The sequence below is a fragment of the Dermochelys coriacea genome, chromosome 7 (assembly GCF_009764565.3).
Source record: "Dermochelys coriacea isolate rDerCor1 chromosome 7, rDerCor1.pri.v4, whole genome shotgun sequence".
Taxonomy (NCBI): domain Eukaryota; kingdom Metazoa; phylum Chordata; order Testudines; family Dermochelyidae; genus Dermochelys; species Dermochelys coriacea.
In genome coordinates, this window is record NC_050074.1 from 39,368,875 (window position 1) to 39,386,429 (window position 17,555).

At 44.3% G+C, this 17,555-nt stretch overlaps 1 protein-coding gene across 1 annotated transcript; it reads right to left on the minus strand.

Moving 5' to 3' along the window:
- Positions 1–530: 530 nt before the first annotated feature.
- LOC122461013 lies at positions 531–13,950 on the minus strand. The gene is made up of 5 exons (XM_043518688.1): positions 13,564–13,950; positions 4,782–4,835; positions 3,997–4,244; positions 3,256–3,381; positions 531–2,139 (listed from the first exon to the last, which is right to left on the minus strand). The coding sequence occupies exons 1-5, from the start codon at positions 13,948–13,950 to the stop codon at positions 2,049–2,051; spliced, it is 906 nt and encodes a 301-aa protein (XP_043374623.1). The 3' UTR covers positions 531–2,048.
- Between the last annotated feature and the right edge of the window lie 3,605 nt (positions 13,951–17,555).

The window sequence follows — 17,555 nt, forward strand, 5'->3', positions numbered from 1 at the left end:
CTTTTCTTCCCTCCCAACTTCATCCTGCTACTATCTGTGTAGTGATAGTCATATTCTCTCCTATCCCTTTCCTTTGCTGAGTGGGAAATGTCTTTTTTTTATTATATCATTTGTGCAATGGTTCCATGACTCGGTCATTGCTATGGCAGACAAGTTAACTGATCATTTTTGGAGTTGGACCTGCCCTGTTCCTTACTACCCTGAATAACTAAGAACTGAAAAGGAAAGTTATGTGGAGTTCAGTCTCCAGCATTATTATTTAGTATTACAATTGAAGTCAAACTCCTGTGTAGTTCCTTGAGTACAATTGGCTGTATTCAGTGGTGCAGAGGATTAAAAGATCAGAAGGATTAGACCGGTGACTTACACTCTGTTTGGAAATAGTGCATATGCAAAGGCTTTACAACATGATTCAACAATTTCTCTCATACCACCAACAGGGGAACTGATAGACTACATCATCTCCATTAGCATGGAGAGTAAAGATTAAAGAAACAAGTTATGTTGTTAGAACTCTCTTCTGCCCCATGAAGAGAGATGTTTCTACCTCCATACCTAATAGGTCATTCAAGGGAGGTTTATTCTTCCCCCATGAACACTGGTCAGAAGTTTAGACACTAAACTGATTGGAGGTTTATTCTCTCCCAGGGGATACGGAATGTGATTCTCCATCAGAGATATGACCACAACTGTAGAAGCTCCAAAGGTATCTAGCAATGCAGCATGTGAGCAGCAGGAAATGCTTCAGTGTGGTTACTAATGTGATTTCATTCAGTCAGGACTCCAAGTTCATAGTCTTATGAGCCAAAGGGTCAGGGTAACACGTGAGGCTGCTCCTGTACTTCAGTTGCATGAATGTCCTGTATGCTGCAACTATGATATCATTAAATAGGAGAGCTGCATTGAAGTGTTAGTGAAGAAGGAATCAACTCCCTCATTGGCACAAAGGCAGAGCCTGGAGTTATATATAAAACAGACCCTTAAACATATCAACCCTTAAATGTGGTGTGGACTTTCCATGACTCATACCCTCTCATGCCTCGGTTTAGCCCATTGCATGGTGGGGTTCTGCAAGGGGAATGGAGAGCGCTGGTAATTGGGCAGCAGCATCATGTGAGAGTGAAATAATTGCCATTAGTTTTACAGACAACGCAGTTTGGTCCACTCTGAATGTCAAGTCCCTCTGCAGGACAAGATATTGAGCTGAAACCAAATCCCCTGATCTTCTCAGATCAGTAGCAGCTGTCTTTCCCATCTAATGGGTTCCTTCTCTCTTTTTCCAGCAGCTCTGCTCACCCAAAAACCAGCCATATTACTTCCTCTCCTTACAGAGGGTCATGAGGTAAGTGATTTCCACAGTTATATAGGGGAGGATTCTCCTACTAACCCGGATGACTGAATGTGCTGTTTGCTGCACCTTCTTGCATGTTCAGAGAATGTCCTTTTTGGCAGCATCATTCAGTTTGCTGAACGATTATGGAAAATTTAATGCTTCTTAAAAACTCCTTGTGCCCTTTGGAGGTCACATCCTGCATTTCCAGCCACACTAAAACTAGAACTATATTTCAAAGAACACTAAGAGGATGAAGTGTTGACTGTGTGACTCATTGCCATGATACTACAGGGGGAGGTGGAAGGGAACTTGCAAAACATTTTCTTCCCTCCTTCACCACACGTTGAGTACAGGAAGAAAAAAAGGAACCCAGACACAGGAGTACAAGAGCTGAGAAAATGAGAAAAAAACACCTCAATTCCCAACCACGCTCCATACTATATCCCTCTGCCCCTTCCTTTCCCTCATGTGCAGCCTCTCCAGGACCTGCAGTTGGTCACCCAGGCATGTCAGTCAGGCAGGCGCTGTCCCCAGTAACTCCTCCTCCTCTGCCCAAACAGGGGGTCTGTTGGCTGCCTCTCACATGTTAGGATTGTCTCAGGCATGTGCAGGTTCTCCAGCGGCTGCAGTTGGTTACCCTGCTTGTCAATCAGACTTCTGGTCCAGCCCCCTAGAGGCTATTTGTGGCCCTCAGGCACAGACAAGGTAGGTAGTCTTAGTTGCCATTACAGTCTTTGCCTCTGTGGTGCTCTCTGTGGGAAATACTTAGTTTCAAGTATGTCATCAGAGCTGTCATACAATGTGTCCTAAAATAAGAAAAATAAATACAAATATTAGCAGCTGAACAATTCTCACTTCCACTTCTCCCCAATGTGCCATAATGGTCCCTGTTAATGCACAGCTAAATCCATCTCTGCAATTACAATCTCTTTAAATCCCCCCCGTCCTTGCCTCAGGCTTCTAATAAAATCCATAGTACAAAGCCTTTCAGTCCTGGGTGGGGCAGTAGAAAGAAGAAAAATAATTGTGGGGAGTGGAACAACCAAAGCCCTTTGTATCCAAATATTTGTTTGCATCACTCCATGGGACATCAGAGTTATCATGATCTATCCGAAGAAGTAGTTCAAAATAAATATCTGACTCTGAATCCCAAAATGATCAGAGGCTATGTCTACATTGCAAGTAGACACCTGTGACAATGGCCTGTGCCAGGTGACTCAGGATTGAGGGGCTTCAGATAAGGGGTTGTTTAATTGCATTTTGGACATTTGAGTTGAAGCTGGAGCTTGGACTCTAGGACCATGCAAAGTGAGAGGGTCTCAGGGCTCGGACTGCAGCCCGAAGACATCTGTCTATGCTGTAATTAATCAGCCCCTTATTCTGAGCTCGCAAGCCCTTGTTAGCTGGCACGGGCCAGCCATTGGTTTCTAATTTCAGCGTGGACATAGCCAGAGTGGCAGATGCCAGGCCATGGGATTCTGGGTAATAAGGAACAGGGCAGCTATGAGTTCCAACAAAACTTCTCTGCCACAGCAGTAACTGAGTCTTTGAGTCACTGTCCAAAAAATTTATTTAGACAATTCTCTTACACTGAAGTGCAGTGATATGGGAGAATATGACGATCAGTAACTAGATATTAGCAAGGTGAAGTCAGGAGGTTGGGAAAGGTCTATTTGCATTGCAAGAGAATGTTAACATGAGAAGGAATGGTTGGAGCTGGTTGTTCGTCAGAAAGTGCCCAGGGGGAGAGAGAATTTGGTTCTTCCTTACAATGACTGCAGAGAATCTCTTGTCTTGTGTTTATCTTTTTGACTGGTGGCAACTGGATTGCATGTTTGTTCCCAAAGCTCTGCACAGACATGTTCACACACCTCCCCAAAATATAGACACGGAGAAAGAAGTGAAGGAATCTGAATACTCACTCTGGGGCAGTAGGTGCACTCTGTTCAAAGAAAGCTTCATAAAGAATGAAGAGCTGAGCCTCGGAGAATAGAGGGGCAGGAAAAGAAGGATCACCAATTAAACTGACCCATGATGGAGCACTCATCCTAAAATAATATGAATCGAAAGAAACATTAGCATCAGTAGAACTGTTCTCTCCTGTCTCTCCTTAGGCCATAAACTACATTTTCCAAACCTTCCAGTTAGATCAATGTTAATCCAACTTCCTTCCATCATTTAATAAAATCTCTATTGTTTCATCAGCAATAATTTCAAACCAGGTTGGGGAACTGGGCTCCTGCTGTTGCCCTTGGTCCCTAAGGGTGAAAACTCCATCTGAGTAGGGACAAGATATGACATTACTCAGATGCAAGGTAACTTAAGGAATATTCTCCTTACAAGTGATTATTGGGGTCTTCAGAGGAGCTGCCAGTTCCCCCTTCCGGACACTGGACAGTAGAAATGTCTCATAAAGACGCTGTCATCATAGTAGTTGTCTTCCTCACCTTGAGCCTGCACTACAATCTACAGTGAAATACAGACAGTGAAGGTGTGATCACGCTAGAGAGGTGATTAATTCATTTTCTGTCCCTGACTCCCTTCTGTTTTCCTCTCTGAAGAAGAGCCCCATGACCTAGAAAAGTGGGTGCAATGCTGAGGGCCTCAGCCCTCCCAGAGTATTTTAAACTCAGACTTGACTGGGGTCTAGGCAGGATACAGACCTCTGGCTGTGGAAGTGTTTTTCAAAGACTGGATCCACACTTTCTGAATGGTGGGTCTTCGGCTCCCTGAAATGCTGTACTCCAGGTGAGGAGGGAGGTGAACCCAGAATTAGCTGCTGGATGAGGATTGATGTGACTTTCTGACAGATAAGGAGCCTTTGCTTGGGATGAAGAAGTATGTGAGGGGCCAGATGGATGCTGCAAATTGGCTGTTGACACGTGGTCTGGCCCTCGATGGAATCTTCCTCCTAAATGAAATGGAAACAACAAAATATTAGCAGTGGTTGGGGCACTGGGTGGAGTTATTGCCTATCCATGTAGGGTAGGAATATACAGTATGTTTGTTATGCTGTTCCTCTGTGTAGTAAAATAACAGACAATATCCCAGTGAGTTCCCGATAATAATATTTTATTAATAACCAAAGCAATTTAGGGATAGTGGGTTTAAGGAAGACAGTGAGCAGTAGTGGAACTAAAGCATTGTTGACTCCAAGATTGAGCAGGAAACCCCATTGAAAATAGTGGCTTCATGAGTCTTTGAGGCACCTAGAAAAAGAATATTGAGGAACGGGATGAGAAGAACTCAGACATTCAACCACACAACAGTCAGGAGATTAAGAAGGAGACATTATATGCTATATACTAACCCTGCAAGGAGCTCTTATCTTTGAAGCTATCAGCCTATGGACCAATCTGAGGCTTTTTAGCTTAACTATGTGGCTCAAACACTCATCTTCCCCTTCTCCCTGTGCACTAATGCACATAATGCAAAACTCTTTTCTTACCAAGAATCCAGCACTGACTTCATATAGTCCATCATCTAACAATGGGTGCTCAGACTGCAAATGGATAAAAACAGAGACACTAGGCATTAGAAAAATAGAGAGTGTTAAATAACTAGAAAATGTTATGTGTTAAAGTGTTAAATAGCAATGCTCTGGCCAAAGGAATTAAGTGCCTAGCGAAGTAATCAAGGTTCTGTCACTGAAGATGTTCATAAGTGAGTTAGATCAGTGTATTCTCTATTTTCCATGATGTAGTTAATTTGGTAAGAGTGTTCCATTGTCATGTACTTTCTCAATCCTCCTTTATTTTGTTCTCAGTTTTTTTTTTCAAACCATCAGAAAGAGCTGTATTTACCTTTGATGGTCTATGGATAACATCGAGAGATTCACTGGGTTAGATGAATTTATAGTAGATTAATATAGTGTAGAATCTTAAATGATGTGGGGTGGGAGGGAGGTAGCGTGGATGATGTTTCAAATTCCACCCAGTTCTGCTCAGCAATGAAACTACTGAGAAAAGGGTATGTTTCTCATCATGACTATCATCTTGTTTTATTGTCACCATCCTCTGCAGCAGTGAAATACACAGATGCTATCGTGATTGACACTACATAAAAACCTTGGATCACTAGCTAGAGAGGAAATTATAATTGACATTGGAAAGACTTTTCCCAGGTGATTACCACATCATTAGTGACACAGCACAAGAATTTACCCAGCAATGATGTGATTTCTGCAGCCTGGCATGGTAGTCATACTGTTTCCATATCTCATACAACAGAAATAAGGAAAGGCCTTCCCTTCAGAAGCTCCCAGTGAGCAAGTGTGACAATGGAGTGCTCTGCTAGTTCCTTCAGGACAAGTCCAAAATTAGGTTTGGAGCCCTTGGAAAGGCATTTAGCTGCTTTGCCCCACACAGTAGCTGCTTTTTTTCCATGCAGTTAATGTAACCATGAAACAAATTAGAAATAACTTGTCTGTATTGCTGTGGCTGTTAATTCTCCCAGTGAGCTGTAGCTCATGAAAGCTTATGCTCAAATAAATTTGTTAGTCTCTAAGGTGCTACAAGTCGTCCTTTTCTTCTGTAAAGAAACGTCATAATATGCAGCCCTAGATGCTGCATTCCAGCATATGCTCTCTGACTAGTCCTTTCCCAAATGTGCCCATCATGCACCACAGAACTGGATAATACACAGGGTGCTGCCCTAGGATCATCTAGGAGCTGCTTTAAGTCCCTTCATGAGTATGTTTGAAATCTCTAAACCAGGGAGTGGGCACAGTTGAGGATGTGGGAAGATTGCCATGACAACTAGATATTAATTGTAAAGGGTAGCTCACCTTATAGTAGAAACAGGTGCCACTACTATTTCCTTATGAAGGACACAGTGAGCCTCATTGTTACTAAATTCATTAGACACATACCAATCCATGACATGGATTTCAATCTAGAATTAGTGTGGGAGAGAGTTTTTTATGGCCCATAAAATTCCTTAAGTTATTTTCAGCAGGAAGTGATTTTTCCCCCTGAAACTTTAAATATCACAGGATTTGAAGCAGAACTGATGTTCGTAAACTTACAGAATCAATATTATATGGGGACTGAGTGGATTAGGGGATTGTCTCTAGGATACTACTACTTATATGGGCCAGATCAATATCAATAGGAAGCCTGTGACAGAATTGGGATTAGATCGCAGAAGTCTGGCTCTCAACCCCCCGCACTCATTACAAGGGAAACATCCATTCTGACAACCAATGATCCAGGTTAAAATCTCCATGACTGAGGAGGATTTATAATCTCAGATGTAAATAGGTGATAGCCTATTAGCAGATATTAAAAAAATGTTCAGGTTAGACTGAAATATACAAGAACCTTGAAAATCAGCGCTGCAGGTGGATTCAGCATCTCAATTGGTCTGATGTCTATAATTCTTGCCCTGACTCAGCAGAACTTCTAAAATAACTGCAATACAACAACCCATTAACCAGCTCTTCCTGATACAAAGCTGAGCCCTGACTTGAGCTGAATGCACTGATAGATGGCCTTGGCCTGGAGGACATCATAATGAGGGGTGTGGTAGAAACGCCATGCCAACCAGGTGTTAATTCCATAAAAGGGAAATCCACAGGCTACTATGTATGTATACAGCCTTGCCCTGCCTACCCAAGCGAATGTGTCCTCTAGAGGCTAGTTCAGTCAAAGCCCAGTACGAACACGCGATGTTGATGCATTTAAAGAAATACTGATGAATGTCCTTATAAATACTGAACTTTTCAACATGGAGTTTTTTGATACTAGTCAAGGTGCCTGCACTAAACTAGCAACTTGCTTCCAAGATTCTTAAAATGGCAACAGTTATTAAACCAGAATACACAGTGTGGAGTAGGCAAATATTACCTCCATTTTAAAGATGGAGAAACAGACTCTGTGATGATGAATATTGGAGATATATTCTAATATTTATCAACCATGAAATCAATCACTTTCTATCTATATGAATAATATTGTCTACATTAAGGGTTTGATTGGAGGTCAACTAATCAATAGGGGTCTCCGTTGAATGTAATTGGTTTTGAATTAGGCCGTTAGATAACAACACCATGCTTTCAAAGATCTCAAAATGCCAAATAATAAGTTATACAACAATTTTTCAAATCCTTACCATTATCCTTATTTTAAAGGTGAATAAAGTGAGGCGCCATGAAGGTAAATGATTTCACTAAACCTAGAGCAAATCAATGCCTGAAGTGAGAGTAGAGCCCAAGAGTTGTGCCTCCTTAATCTAGCCACCAAAGACCAAGTTAGTGAGAATGCCTGCTGAATGTCCAGCTCTAGTACAGACCCACCACATAGACCCACCATGTGGACAATGCTTGAAAGCCTCAACCTGATTACAGTCAGTGGGATTTTGTATTTTATTGCCAAAATGTATCAGTGAGTGGAGAACTCTGACTATTCTACTGTTGGACAACTATCCCAGTCGACATTCTGTTACAATTCCTAAAATGGTGAGCTACATGTAGCCTTTTATTTATTCCTCATGTTTTCCATGAGAATGGTTTCACTTCAGAAGGACAGAAGAAATGTTTTAAACACTCAGTAACAACTGATATGAAACCCCTGTGGACCCACAACTCAATTAATAGTTTACACAACTGTGTTACGTTGGCCATCTGAGAAAATAGAAATCAAAGGTCAGAATGCCAAGTGTCGAGTCTGATACCACAGGGATTTCCAAAATTGCGGCAGTACAGCACGGCACCAACCAGCTCTCTCAGAGGCCAAGTTGAACACTGACCAGAGCTCAGTGCCCCAGTAGCTGTGCTTGGGCCAGGTGATGTCATAATGAAAGATGTAGCAGAATTGCTACGACAACCAGGTGCTAACTCCCAAAAAGGCAATATACTGGGTCTTATGTACGTGTGCATCCCTGCTTGGTCTGCCCAAGTGTTTGTGATTATCTTGTCCTCCCTAGCCCAGAAAGAGAATAAAAGCCCAAACATCAAGGAGAGCTGATGGTGATTCTTCTTTAGCTCAAGTGACAGACCTGTTTTTTTGGAATTTATGATCCTGAGAGCTTAGCACAGGAAACAAAAGACTTGGCTTCTGTTATGTCTAGCTCATTCAGCCTCAAAAGTAATAATTTATCACACATGGGAGAATAGTTAACTCTGTTGGAGTTTAGAAGGGAAGAATGAGAATCAGGAGAACTGGATTCCCTTTCTATTTATGCCACTGATTTTCTGTGAACTTGCCTACATTACTTAACAACATTGCCCCAGTGATAGAATGGGGATAATATTTGAACCATCTAGTCTTTTAGCTAAAGCACTGTGGTTTTCATCACCAGGATACATTGGTGGAGGGGAGACAAATAATTTTGTTCTATGGGGGTACATTGGGGGAAGAATTATATTGATTTTGAGCACCGGGGATAAGTTGCGGAGATGGGGAGAGCTGAATTTCCTTTTAAGTTTTGGGGAGGGAGATGAATTTGTTTGTGTTTTCAGGAGAGTTTTTGTTTTTGTTGTTGTTGGGGGGGGGAGTTGAATTCATTTTGCTTGTCTGGGTGATGAATTGGGTGTGGTTGCTGGGGATGGGAAGACGAGTTTAATTGTTTTTGGTCACTGGGTGCACAGGACAGAAGAGGGTTGAACTGTTTTGTTCCATGGGGGGGTCCATTGAGGGGGGCATTGAATTGGTTTTGGTCATTGAGTGATATTAAGGGGGTGCTGACTCTCTGTTGAGTTGCCTGGGCATGATGGTGGTGTGAAGAATTGAATTGTTTTTTTCATGGGACATGATTTTAAGGAGAGATAGCGGAACTGTTTTTTGTTACCCCAGAGTGTTGGGTGGGGATTTGAACTGGGCTTTGTCACTGGGGTGTGCTGGGTGAAGGGGGAAATTGCTTTGGGTTTGGCTGTTGCTGTAAGGGAAGTTGAATCGGTTTGGGTTGCTTGGGTGGGGGAGTTGTATTTGGCTTGGTTATTGGGGTGCTTTCATGGGTGGGGGAAAGGAGATTGAGGGAGTGGTAACTACGATGGTGAAGCTTATTCCTTCTCCTTTCTCTTGTCCTTCATTCAGCCAGCGTTTCCCTTTGTTTTGCCTTCATATTCCCCCCCCCCAATCTTTTTTTTTAAAAACCCCAAAAGAGAATGATGGACAGAGTAGCACATCCCCTCATTATTGTGTTCACCAATTAGACCTAATTTGTGACACCTGAATTTTGTCCATTAATTTCCAGTCCCACGCTGCTGTTCTTTACCAAACATGATTTTAACACAGCCTCTGAATTATTTCAGCAGGCCCTTTTGTTTAAACTAATTCAGCCTTTATCTCTGTCAGGAGTGGCTCACAAGCATTAGTGTCAACCTCAGGCAGACTGAGCTGAGCTAGTAGAGAGTTGCTAAGAGGCTTGTGGAGCTGAGCTGCAGAGGGCACTACTGGCTGGCTGAGGGAGGAGCCCGAGGCCTGTACTGAAGCCTCTGCCAAGTCCCACCATTTTTCTTGTGAGCAACAGGGTTTTGTCAGGGGTGAAGCCCCGTCCGGAGATGATGCTAGAAGCTCTAGCTCTCTGGGAAATGCCCCTCTGGCTGGCTGCCTGCCCACCCGGCTTGCCCGCTGCCTAGAACAGAGCAACCAGTCAGAGATGCTGTAGAAAGAGCTCTCTCAGGACTCATTTGTCTTTGAATATCGGGTGATCCTGGCTGCTTAGCCTACCTAACTCTCTGAAGGCCATTTTCAAGGGTCTTTTTCAAACCCACTAATTGACAATACCTTTGATGTCTGTGTTTAAAAAACCACGAAGATTTTATCCACCCAGATTAAACATGCAAAATTTTCTAAGGTTAATTTCTTGAGAACTTTCCTATCTCATCCCTTGCAGAAGCCAGTTTCAAAGGTTACCCAGAGGTGAAGCTCTGTGGTATTAGAGGATAGTGTTGGGCAGATGGAAGGAGACAAAGGAACATTAGACAATTAGCAAAAGATTTTCAAAGGGGGCTGTGATGGGGGCCACTCACCTTAGTGCTCCTACCGGTAGGGTATGTCTGCATCTGCACTCTCTCTCTCTCTCTCTACTTGTGCTGCTTATGGTGACCCCTGCTGGCAGTCACATTTTTTCATGCAGGCTTCAGTGACTCAGCCCTCCGGGCAACTCATGCACAATCTGTATTTCACCACACACAAAACAGGGTGCAAGGTTCCAGGGTGCAAGGTTCAACAGGGCCTATCACATTCAGTACGGTGATTGCCATATTTGAGGTCAGGAAGGAATTTCCCCCCCAGGTCAGATTGGCAGAGACCTAAGTTCCCGCTAAATTGTTTGGATGCTGATTAAGTGCTGCGCAGACGCTCAGGGCTGCGGCGGGGAGAGATGCCTCTCCCTAAGCCTCGGGCCTGCCCCAGCACCCTTCTCCCGGCCCCGACCCAACCCAGCTCTGGACCTGCCACAGCTGGGGAACAGGCACCCCTCCCCTGGCCCCGACCCAGCCCCAAATCTGCTACGGCCTGGGGACAGGCGCCGCTCCCATGACGCAGCCCAGCCCAGACCTGCTGCGGCTGGGGAAGAGACGCCTCTCCCTCCCAGCCCAGGTGCTCCTGTGGGTAGAGAGACCTGGGCTGGGGAGTCCTCTCTCACACATCACCTCCATATTGGTGCACATAACAAAATTCATTCTGCACATAGGTGGGAAAAATTAGAGGGAGCACCTTCCTCTGCAGCATGGGGCATGGGTCATTTGCAGGTTTAAACTAGGGTAAATTGTGAATTCTCTGTAACTTTAAGTCTTTAAAGCATGATTTGAGGACTTCAATAACTCAGCCAGAGGTTAGCGGTCTATTACAAGAGTGAGTGGGTGAGGTTCTGTGGCCTGTGTTGTGCAGGAGGAGGTTAGACTAGATTATCATGATGGTCCCTTCTGATCTTAAAGTCTATGAGTCAGTAATGTTTTCATCTGCAGCCCTGTCCCGGGTTCAGACCCTGTTGGACTGATTGAGGACCTATCAGAGTACTCTGGGAAATAAACAAGAAGATCATGAAAATGTACACAAAGTAATGCAGTTTTCACTACATTAATACAGAACTTTTAAATTGCCTATTTAAACCTTATATAATGTAACTACTGACCAGATTAACTGTTAGAGTGTAAAATGGTCACTTATTAACAGAGCTTTCCACGATTCTGAAACAGCACGTTGTACATTGCCAGGCTATAATCTTTGACTGATATCTGACTGATATCTGTCATCTCACAAGATAACTTTGTAAGATGAAAATGATCTCTCACAGTCCATGCTGTTATTGGGCACCAATAAACACCTCAAACATCTCAACACCTATTATGGCCAGGCTTGGAAAGCGATCGTTTGAGTTGCCCCAAAATTCCAGAATGTTAAGGCACTTCATTTCAGAAACTGTCCTACTGTAGCTACAAAACTCTGGTTTTGTCATCTCATTGTCTTCAAACATGGGAATAGACTCAAATACATTTAGTGATGCGAGGTCAAGAAGTTTTGCCTGATTGGGATCAAACGCTCAGCGGGGTTTAAGAAAACTAGCAGCAGGTTGACAAAACTGTTCAGAACCCGTCACGTAGGCTTTGATTTTACACTCTCTTAGCTAACAGGTGGTCAGTCGTGCCACTGAAGGACTTTGACCAATTGGCAAGATCAATCAAATCATTGACCACCTTACGTGATCTGATTTCTGGTTTTTCATACGCTGTGCGAGTTGCCATTATTCTTGGTGCAAATGCTTCAATTGTTGCAATATCTTCTTTTATTTCCGCTGATTTACTTATGGTGATCACATCTGCAACAGATGAACTACAGCTTCCCTCACACTCCTCCTCAAAAAAATCCAAATAATCCTGCAGGTGGCTGGTATGAAAATGGACAGCTTCAAACCAGTTGTTGCACTTTCTGATTACTGGGGTAGGTGGAATTGCAGGCACTTTCCCTTTTTTCTGCAATGATTGACAGAACCGTGCTTTGCAGGCTGGGCAGGCAGTGAATGCATATTTTACCGCAATGACAAGTTCATTTACTTTTCCAAATGTTTTTTTTCCAGGTATTGCCCATTAAGTTGAGAAGATGTGCAGTGCATGTTACGTGCACTGCATTCAGAAAAAGTGCTTTGAGGCTTCGTTCCCAGGTTTTGTTCATATATGCAGCATTGTCAGTGGCAAAAGCAGTGACTTTATCAAAAGGAATTCCCTATTTCTGAACTGTTTCCACCATTGCATGACTCACAGTTTTAAAGTTAACAGTCTCCAAACATATACACTCTATTAGCAAAGACTTCAGTTCCAAACTATCTTCCCCTTGTCAGCTTGAATGTCTGTAAAAGGCAAACAGGGCACTGCCAGGATATTCAATATGTAGCGCCCTTCAGCATCAGTTGTTTCATCTGCTTTGAGACTAATTCCAAAACATTGATTCAGCAGTTCTTTCAGGTCATTGACATGCCTTTCAAATTTTTTTGGCAAGTATGCTCTTTGGAGATGAACCAAAGTAGGTATAACACCAATGTTTTTCAGAGAGCTTTCTAGATATCTTTTCATAGCAGGGTTATCTAGGACATGTCGGTACAGAAAACCTCTGTAAGTCGGTAACCTTCTATCCTATGATGCAGCTATTCTTTGATCTTTACAGTAAATAGCTCATTCACTGTTCTTTGTAGTTTAGCTTTCTCACTTGGGCTTGATTAAAGTTCTTGTGCCTTACGCTTATGCAAAGCACTTTATATATGTTTCTCACAGCTTCCTTTTCGTGTGTAATCTACAAAAACATTACATGCTGTACAAAATATCAACCCGCCACTTACATGAAATGTTCCCTTTGGGTATTGATTACTTCTCTGCTTAGCAGTGGTTTTTGCAACTTTGCTCTTCAGTGTACTTGGGGTTGCCATTTTTTTCCTCTCAGCCAGCTAAATAAGACGCTCCAATAAGATTTTTTTGTAATTAAACAGTGGCTAAGCAACAACCAGGACCTAGAGTGGCCTGGGCCTAGGGCAGAAACTAAGCCTGGGCCCAACTCTGCCTCCTGCTGCCAGGAGCTGAAGTGGAAGTCCAGCAGCCAGGGCTGATTGCCCAAGCCCCACCTACCACAGCTAACAGCCCCTGAGGGCCTGACTGCCCTTGCCCCACTGGTGGGGGGTTGACAACTGGCTGTGGTTGAATGCCTAAGCTCCTGCTGAAGGGGCTGATTTCTCTCAGGCTAAATTTCTCTCAGGATCGCAGGAACTGCTGCTGGGGCTCCTGCCTGGTGACTGCCCACCAGCCAGTTGCTGGGCGGGCTCCTACAGGGGGGCTGTCCACATGTTGGTTGCTGGGTGGACTTCTGCAGGATGTGGGGGAGGGCGGAGGGGAGGCTGCTGTCCACGGCCAGTTGCTGGCCAGACTTCTTTGGGGGAGAGGGGGCTGAGTACTCCTGCCCCAGGGATGCTGCTCCAGCGGCTGCTGTGGGACCCTCTCCTGACCAGTTGATCTGTGGGCCTCCTGCTGCGGGGCCATCCTCCGACCAGCTGACGGGCAGGGGCCATCGTGCCTCCATGGGGATGTCCTCCAACCAGCTGATAGGTGGTGGTGGGGAGACTCCTGGTGCTGCAGGGCTGTCCTCCGACCAGCTGATGGGCAGGGGCAGGCTCCTGGTGTGCAGGGCCATTCTCGGACCAGCTGATGTGTGTGGGGTGCTCCTGTGGCGGTGCTCTCTGTGGGCCAGCTGCTTTTATGGCCCTGGGAACCCTTGCTTGGGGGACTGCTGCACCCCCTGGCTGACAGCTGCTCCAGCCCTGCTAGGGTGGAAGAAATCACGGAGGTCCCCAGAAGTTACGGAATTTGTGACTTCCGTGACCTCCTTGGCTAGCTTTCAATGGTCCTGCAACCCCTCCTGGCATCACTTAAGTGTTGTCTCTGTTCTGATATGAAGCAGTATCCTCAGGGCTTCTTCCCTGGAGACTCTTCTCTCTGTAGCAAGCCTTACTGACCCCAGCTCTCCAGCTGAGCCACTAGTTCAATTCAATCCCCCTCCTGGGGGTTAACATAGTTCAATTAAATGTTGACCCTCTTTGGGATCTTTTGTCCCCTTCTCTGGGTTTGGTTAAGCTTCCCTCTCTCTGCTTAGGCCACTACGCCTGTGGGATGTGCACCCTCCCACTACTCTAGGTCCCAGCCCAAGGACACTATAAGTAGAAGTTACCTGCTGTTTCCCTTTAACTGCTTGCTGCTGCATTTACCTGGGCCACTTCCCATCTCAGCCCCATTTTCTTTCTGCTTGCCTGGCTCCAGCCAACAAGTGATCTATCAAGCCCTGCAGCGCCTACAGCCGGCCAAGAGCACAGTCCTTGCTCCCTGGTTTCAGGCAGCAAACTGCTCTGTCCAGGTACTGCAACTGTTGCAACCAGCCAGGAGCACCATTCCTGCTCCTCTAGCTCCAGCCAGAAACTGAATCTGCTCTATCCAGCAGCTCCTTTTATATGAAACTGCTGGGCTCTGATTGGATCCTCCCTGTAGCCTCTCTCTGATTGGCTGCTTCCCCACAGCCTCTCTAGGCAGCCTGGAGGACCCACCTCAACTGCTTTTTCCTGGGGTGGGATTTGGTAAGGCTGTGAGGCCTCCAACAGGGCTTCCAGGCCTGGTACAACCTGCCATAGAGGCAAATTTATGTAGTTAATTTTCAGAACAGATACTAGCTACCAACTCTAAAAGACTGAAAATGTTTGGAGGTTTTGTTTTAAATATACAAGATTGTTCCAAATCTGCCTTATAATGGGATCTGAGTGTAATCCTGGATGTGACAGATGCTACAACACTCTATAAAGCTGACTGGGTGAGGGTGAAACTGTGACTTAAAAGTCGAAGAGCACCATTAATCCAGGACCAGATACAGAGAAATCTCCTGGGAAGCACCTGCCAGCCAATGCCTTTGTCTGTTTTTAAAATTCTCCTCTGTGTATTGAAGGAGAGGCCTGTCTCTTTAAATCTCAAGAACTGTAGGCCCCTCCCTTCTCTCCATCTGGCAGTGGATGTGCTGGGAAGCAACAGTTGCTGCTCCACATTCGTGGCGCCAGGACCTCAGATTGCTCCAGAATGCACTGCGGGAGCTGGAGCCTCAGAGTGAAGCTGCCTGAGCCCTGTGCAGAGTGGATCCTCACAGCAACCTTGGGGTGGTAGTGGTGAAGGGCTGCTCCTCTCTCCCCTGAGTCCTGATGGGGAATTTGAAGAGCCTGGCTGAGCTCAGGATGTTCCCTGCAGCAGTAGCTGTCTCCTGGCTTGCAGGGAGGGTGGATGACAAGTGTGTGACGGCTTCATCAGACCTGGTGAAACAGTGAAGAGTAGCAAGTAGCCCAGAATGTGGCCATGAAGATGAGCCTCCAAATAACTACAGGGAAACTAAAAGTGGGTTTTGTCACAGAAGGTGAGTTTTTGGGGTGGCATTGCATTGGCTTTGGTTTTTGGGGTGTGCTGAGGAGGGAGAGGAAATATTGAATTGGTATTGGTCGCTGGGAGTGAGGGATTTTTTTCTTTTGGGATGGGAGGCAGTTGAATTGGTTTTGCTTGCTGGGAATGAGTTTTTTTGGAGTAGGATACGTGTTTATGTGACACTGTGTGGGATATGGGAGACCCTTTAGGATATCATGAATACCAATATTGTAAAATAGCAATAAGTTGTTCCAGATATACCCTGTGAGGTATCTGCAAAAATGTTATAATTTGCCCAGTATGATAATCTTGTCTATATGTTTGTATCACCTTTGTATTATGAGTTATAGATATGTAAGGGATGTCTGTATTTCAAACTTGTGCTGTGTGACTGGGTGACATCCCCAGACAGATTGACATTAGCACTGTCTAGCCTGCTTGATGCCCCGTCAAGGACATCAGCTATACAATTGACCCATTGAAAGAAGGCAAGGGATACACCCTATGACTCAGTAAGGCATGCAGGGATATGCCTATGGACAGATCTCTCAGGCTTCCAGGCCATGTGCTAGGCAACTTGTGTTTGGAACAAAGAAAATACAAGCTGCATGGCAAAAGATTATAAAAGGCAGCTGCATCTTCTCCATTTTGTCTTCATTCCTGCTTCTTACCTCTGGAGGAACTTTGCTACAAACGGAAGCTCTGAACAAAGGACTGAATGACCCACCCAAGCTTTGGATGTACTCCAGAGAGACTTTCAAGCCAGCAAACTGACCAATACTGCTCAGAACCTGATATATGGACTTTGTTTGTATGTGATTGCTTTACCATTTAACATCTCGTTTCTTTCTTTCTTTCTTTCTTTCTTTCTTTCTTTCTTATAAACCTTTAGTTTTAGGCACTAAAGGATTGACTGGCAATGTGGTATTTTGGGTAAGATCTAAACCTATACTGACCTGGTAATGTGGATGACCCTTTGGGGACAGAAGAACATTTTGTATATGTGAGAAGAGTTTTTTAAATAACTTCTTAAGCTGTCCTGGGATAAGAGGGAAGGTTCTCTCCTGGATTGGTAACTGGTTAAAAGATAGGAAATAAAGGGTAGGAATAAATGGTCAGTTTTCAGAGTGGAGAGAAGTAAATAGGGGTGTCCTTCAGGGGTCTGTACTGGGACCAGTCCTATTCAACATATTCATAAATGATCTGGAAAAAGAGGTAAACAATGAGGTGGCAAAATTTGCAGATTATACAAAACTACTCAAGATAGTTCAATCCCAGGAAGACTGTGAAGAGTTACAAAAGGATCTCTCAAAACTGGGTGACTTGGCAACAAAATGGCAGATGAAATTCAGTGTTGATAAATGCAAAGTAATGCACATTGGAAAATATAATCCTAACGATACATATAAAATGAGGGGGTCTAAATTAGCTGTTACCACTCAAGAAAGAGATCTTGGAGTCATTGTGGATAGTTCTCTGAAAACATCCACTCAATTTGGAGTGGCAGTCAAAAAAGTGAACAGAATGTTGGGAATCATTAAGAAAGGGATAGATAATAAGACAGAAAATATCATATTGCCTCTATATAAATCCATGTTATGCCCACATCTTGAATACTGCTTGCACATGTGGTCGCCCCATCTCAAAAAAGATATATTGGAATTGGAAAAGGTTCAGAAAAGGGCAACAAAAATGATTAGCTTCCATATGACAAGAGATTAATAAGACCGAGACTTTTCAGCTTGGAAAAGAGATGACTAAGGGGGGATATGGTTGAGTTCATGACTGGTATGGAGAAAGTAAATAAGGAAGTGTAATTTACTCCATCTCATAACACAAGAACTAGGG

Excerpts from the sequence above, each read along its gene's own strand:
- LOC122461013 (XM_043518688.1), bottom strand. The coding sequence starts at position 13,950 with ATGGCCCTGCACACCAGGAGCCTGCCCCTGCCCATCAGCTGGTCGGAG. Across the intron at positions 4,836-13,563 it reads GCCCGCCCAGCAACTGGCTG|TCTGAGCACCCATTGTTAGA; the intron begins GTGGGCAGTCAC and ends ATCCATTTGCAG. Across the intron at positions 3,382-3,996 it reads AAACACTTCCACAGCCAGAG|GATGAGTGCTCCATCATGGG; the intron begins GTCTGTATCCTG and ends ATATTATTTTAG.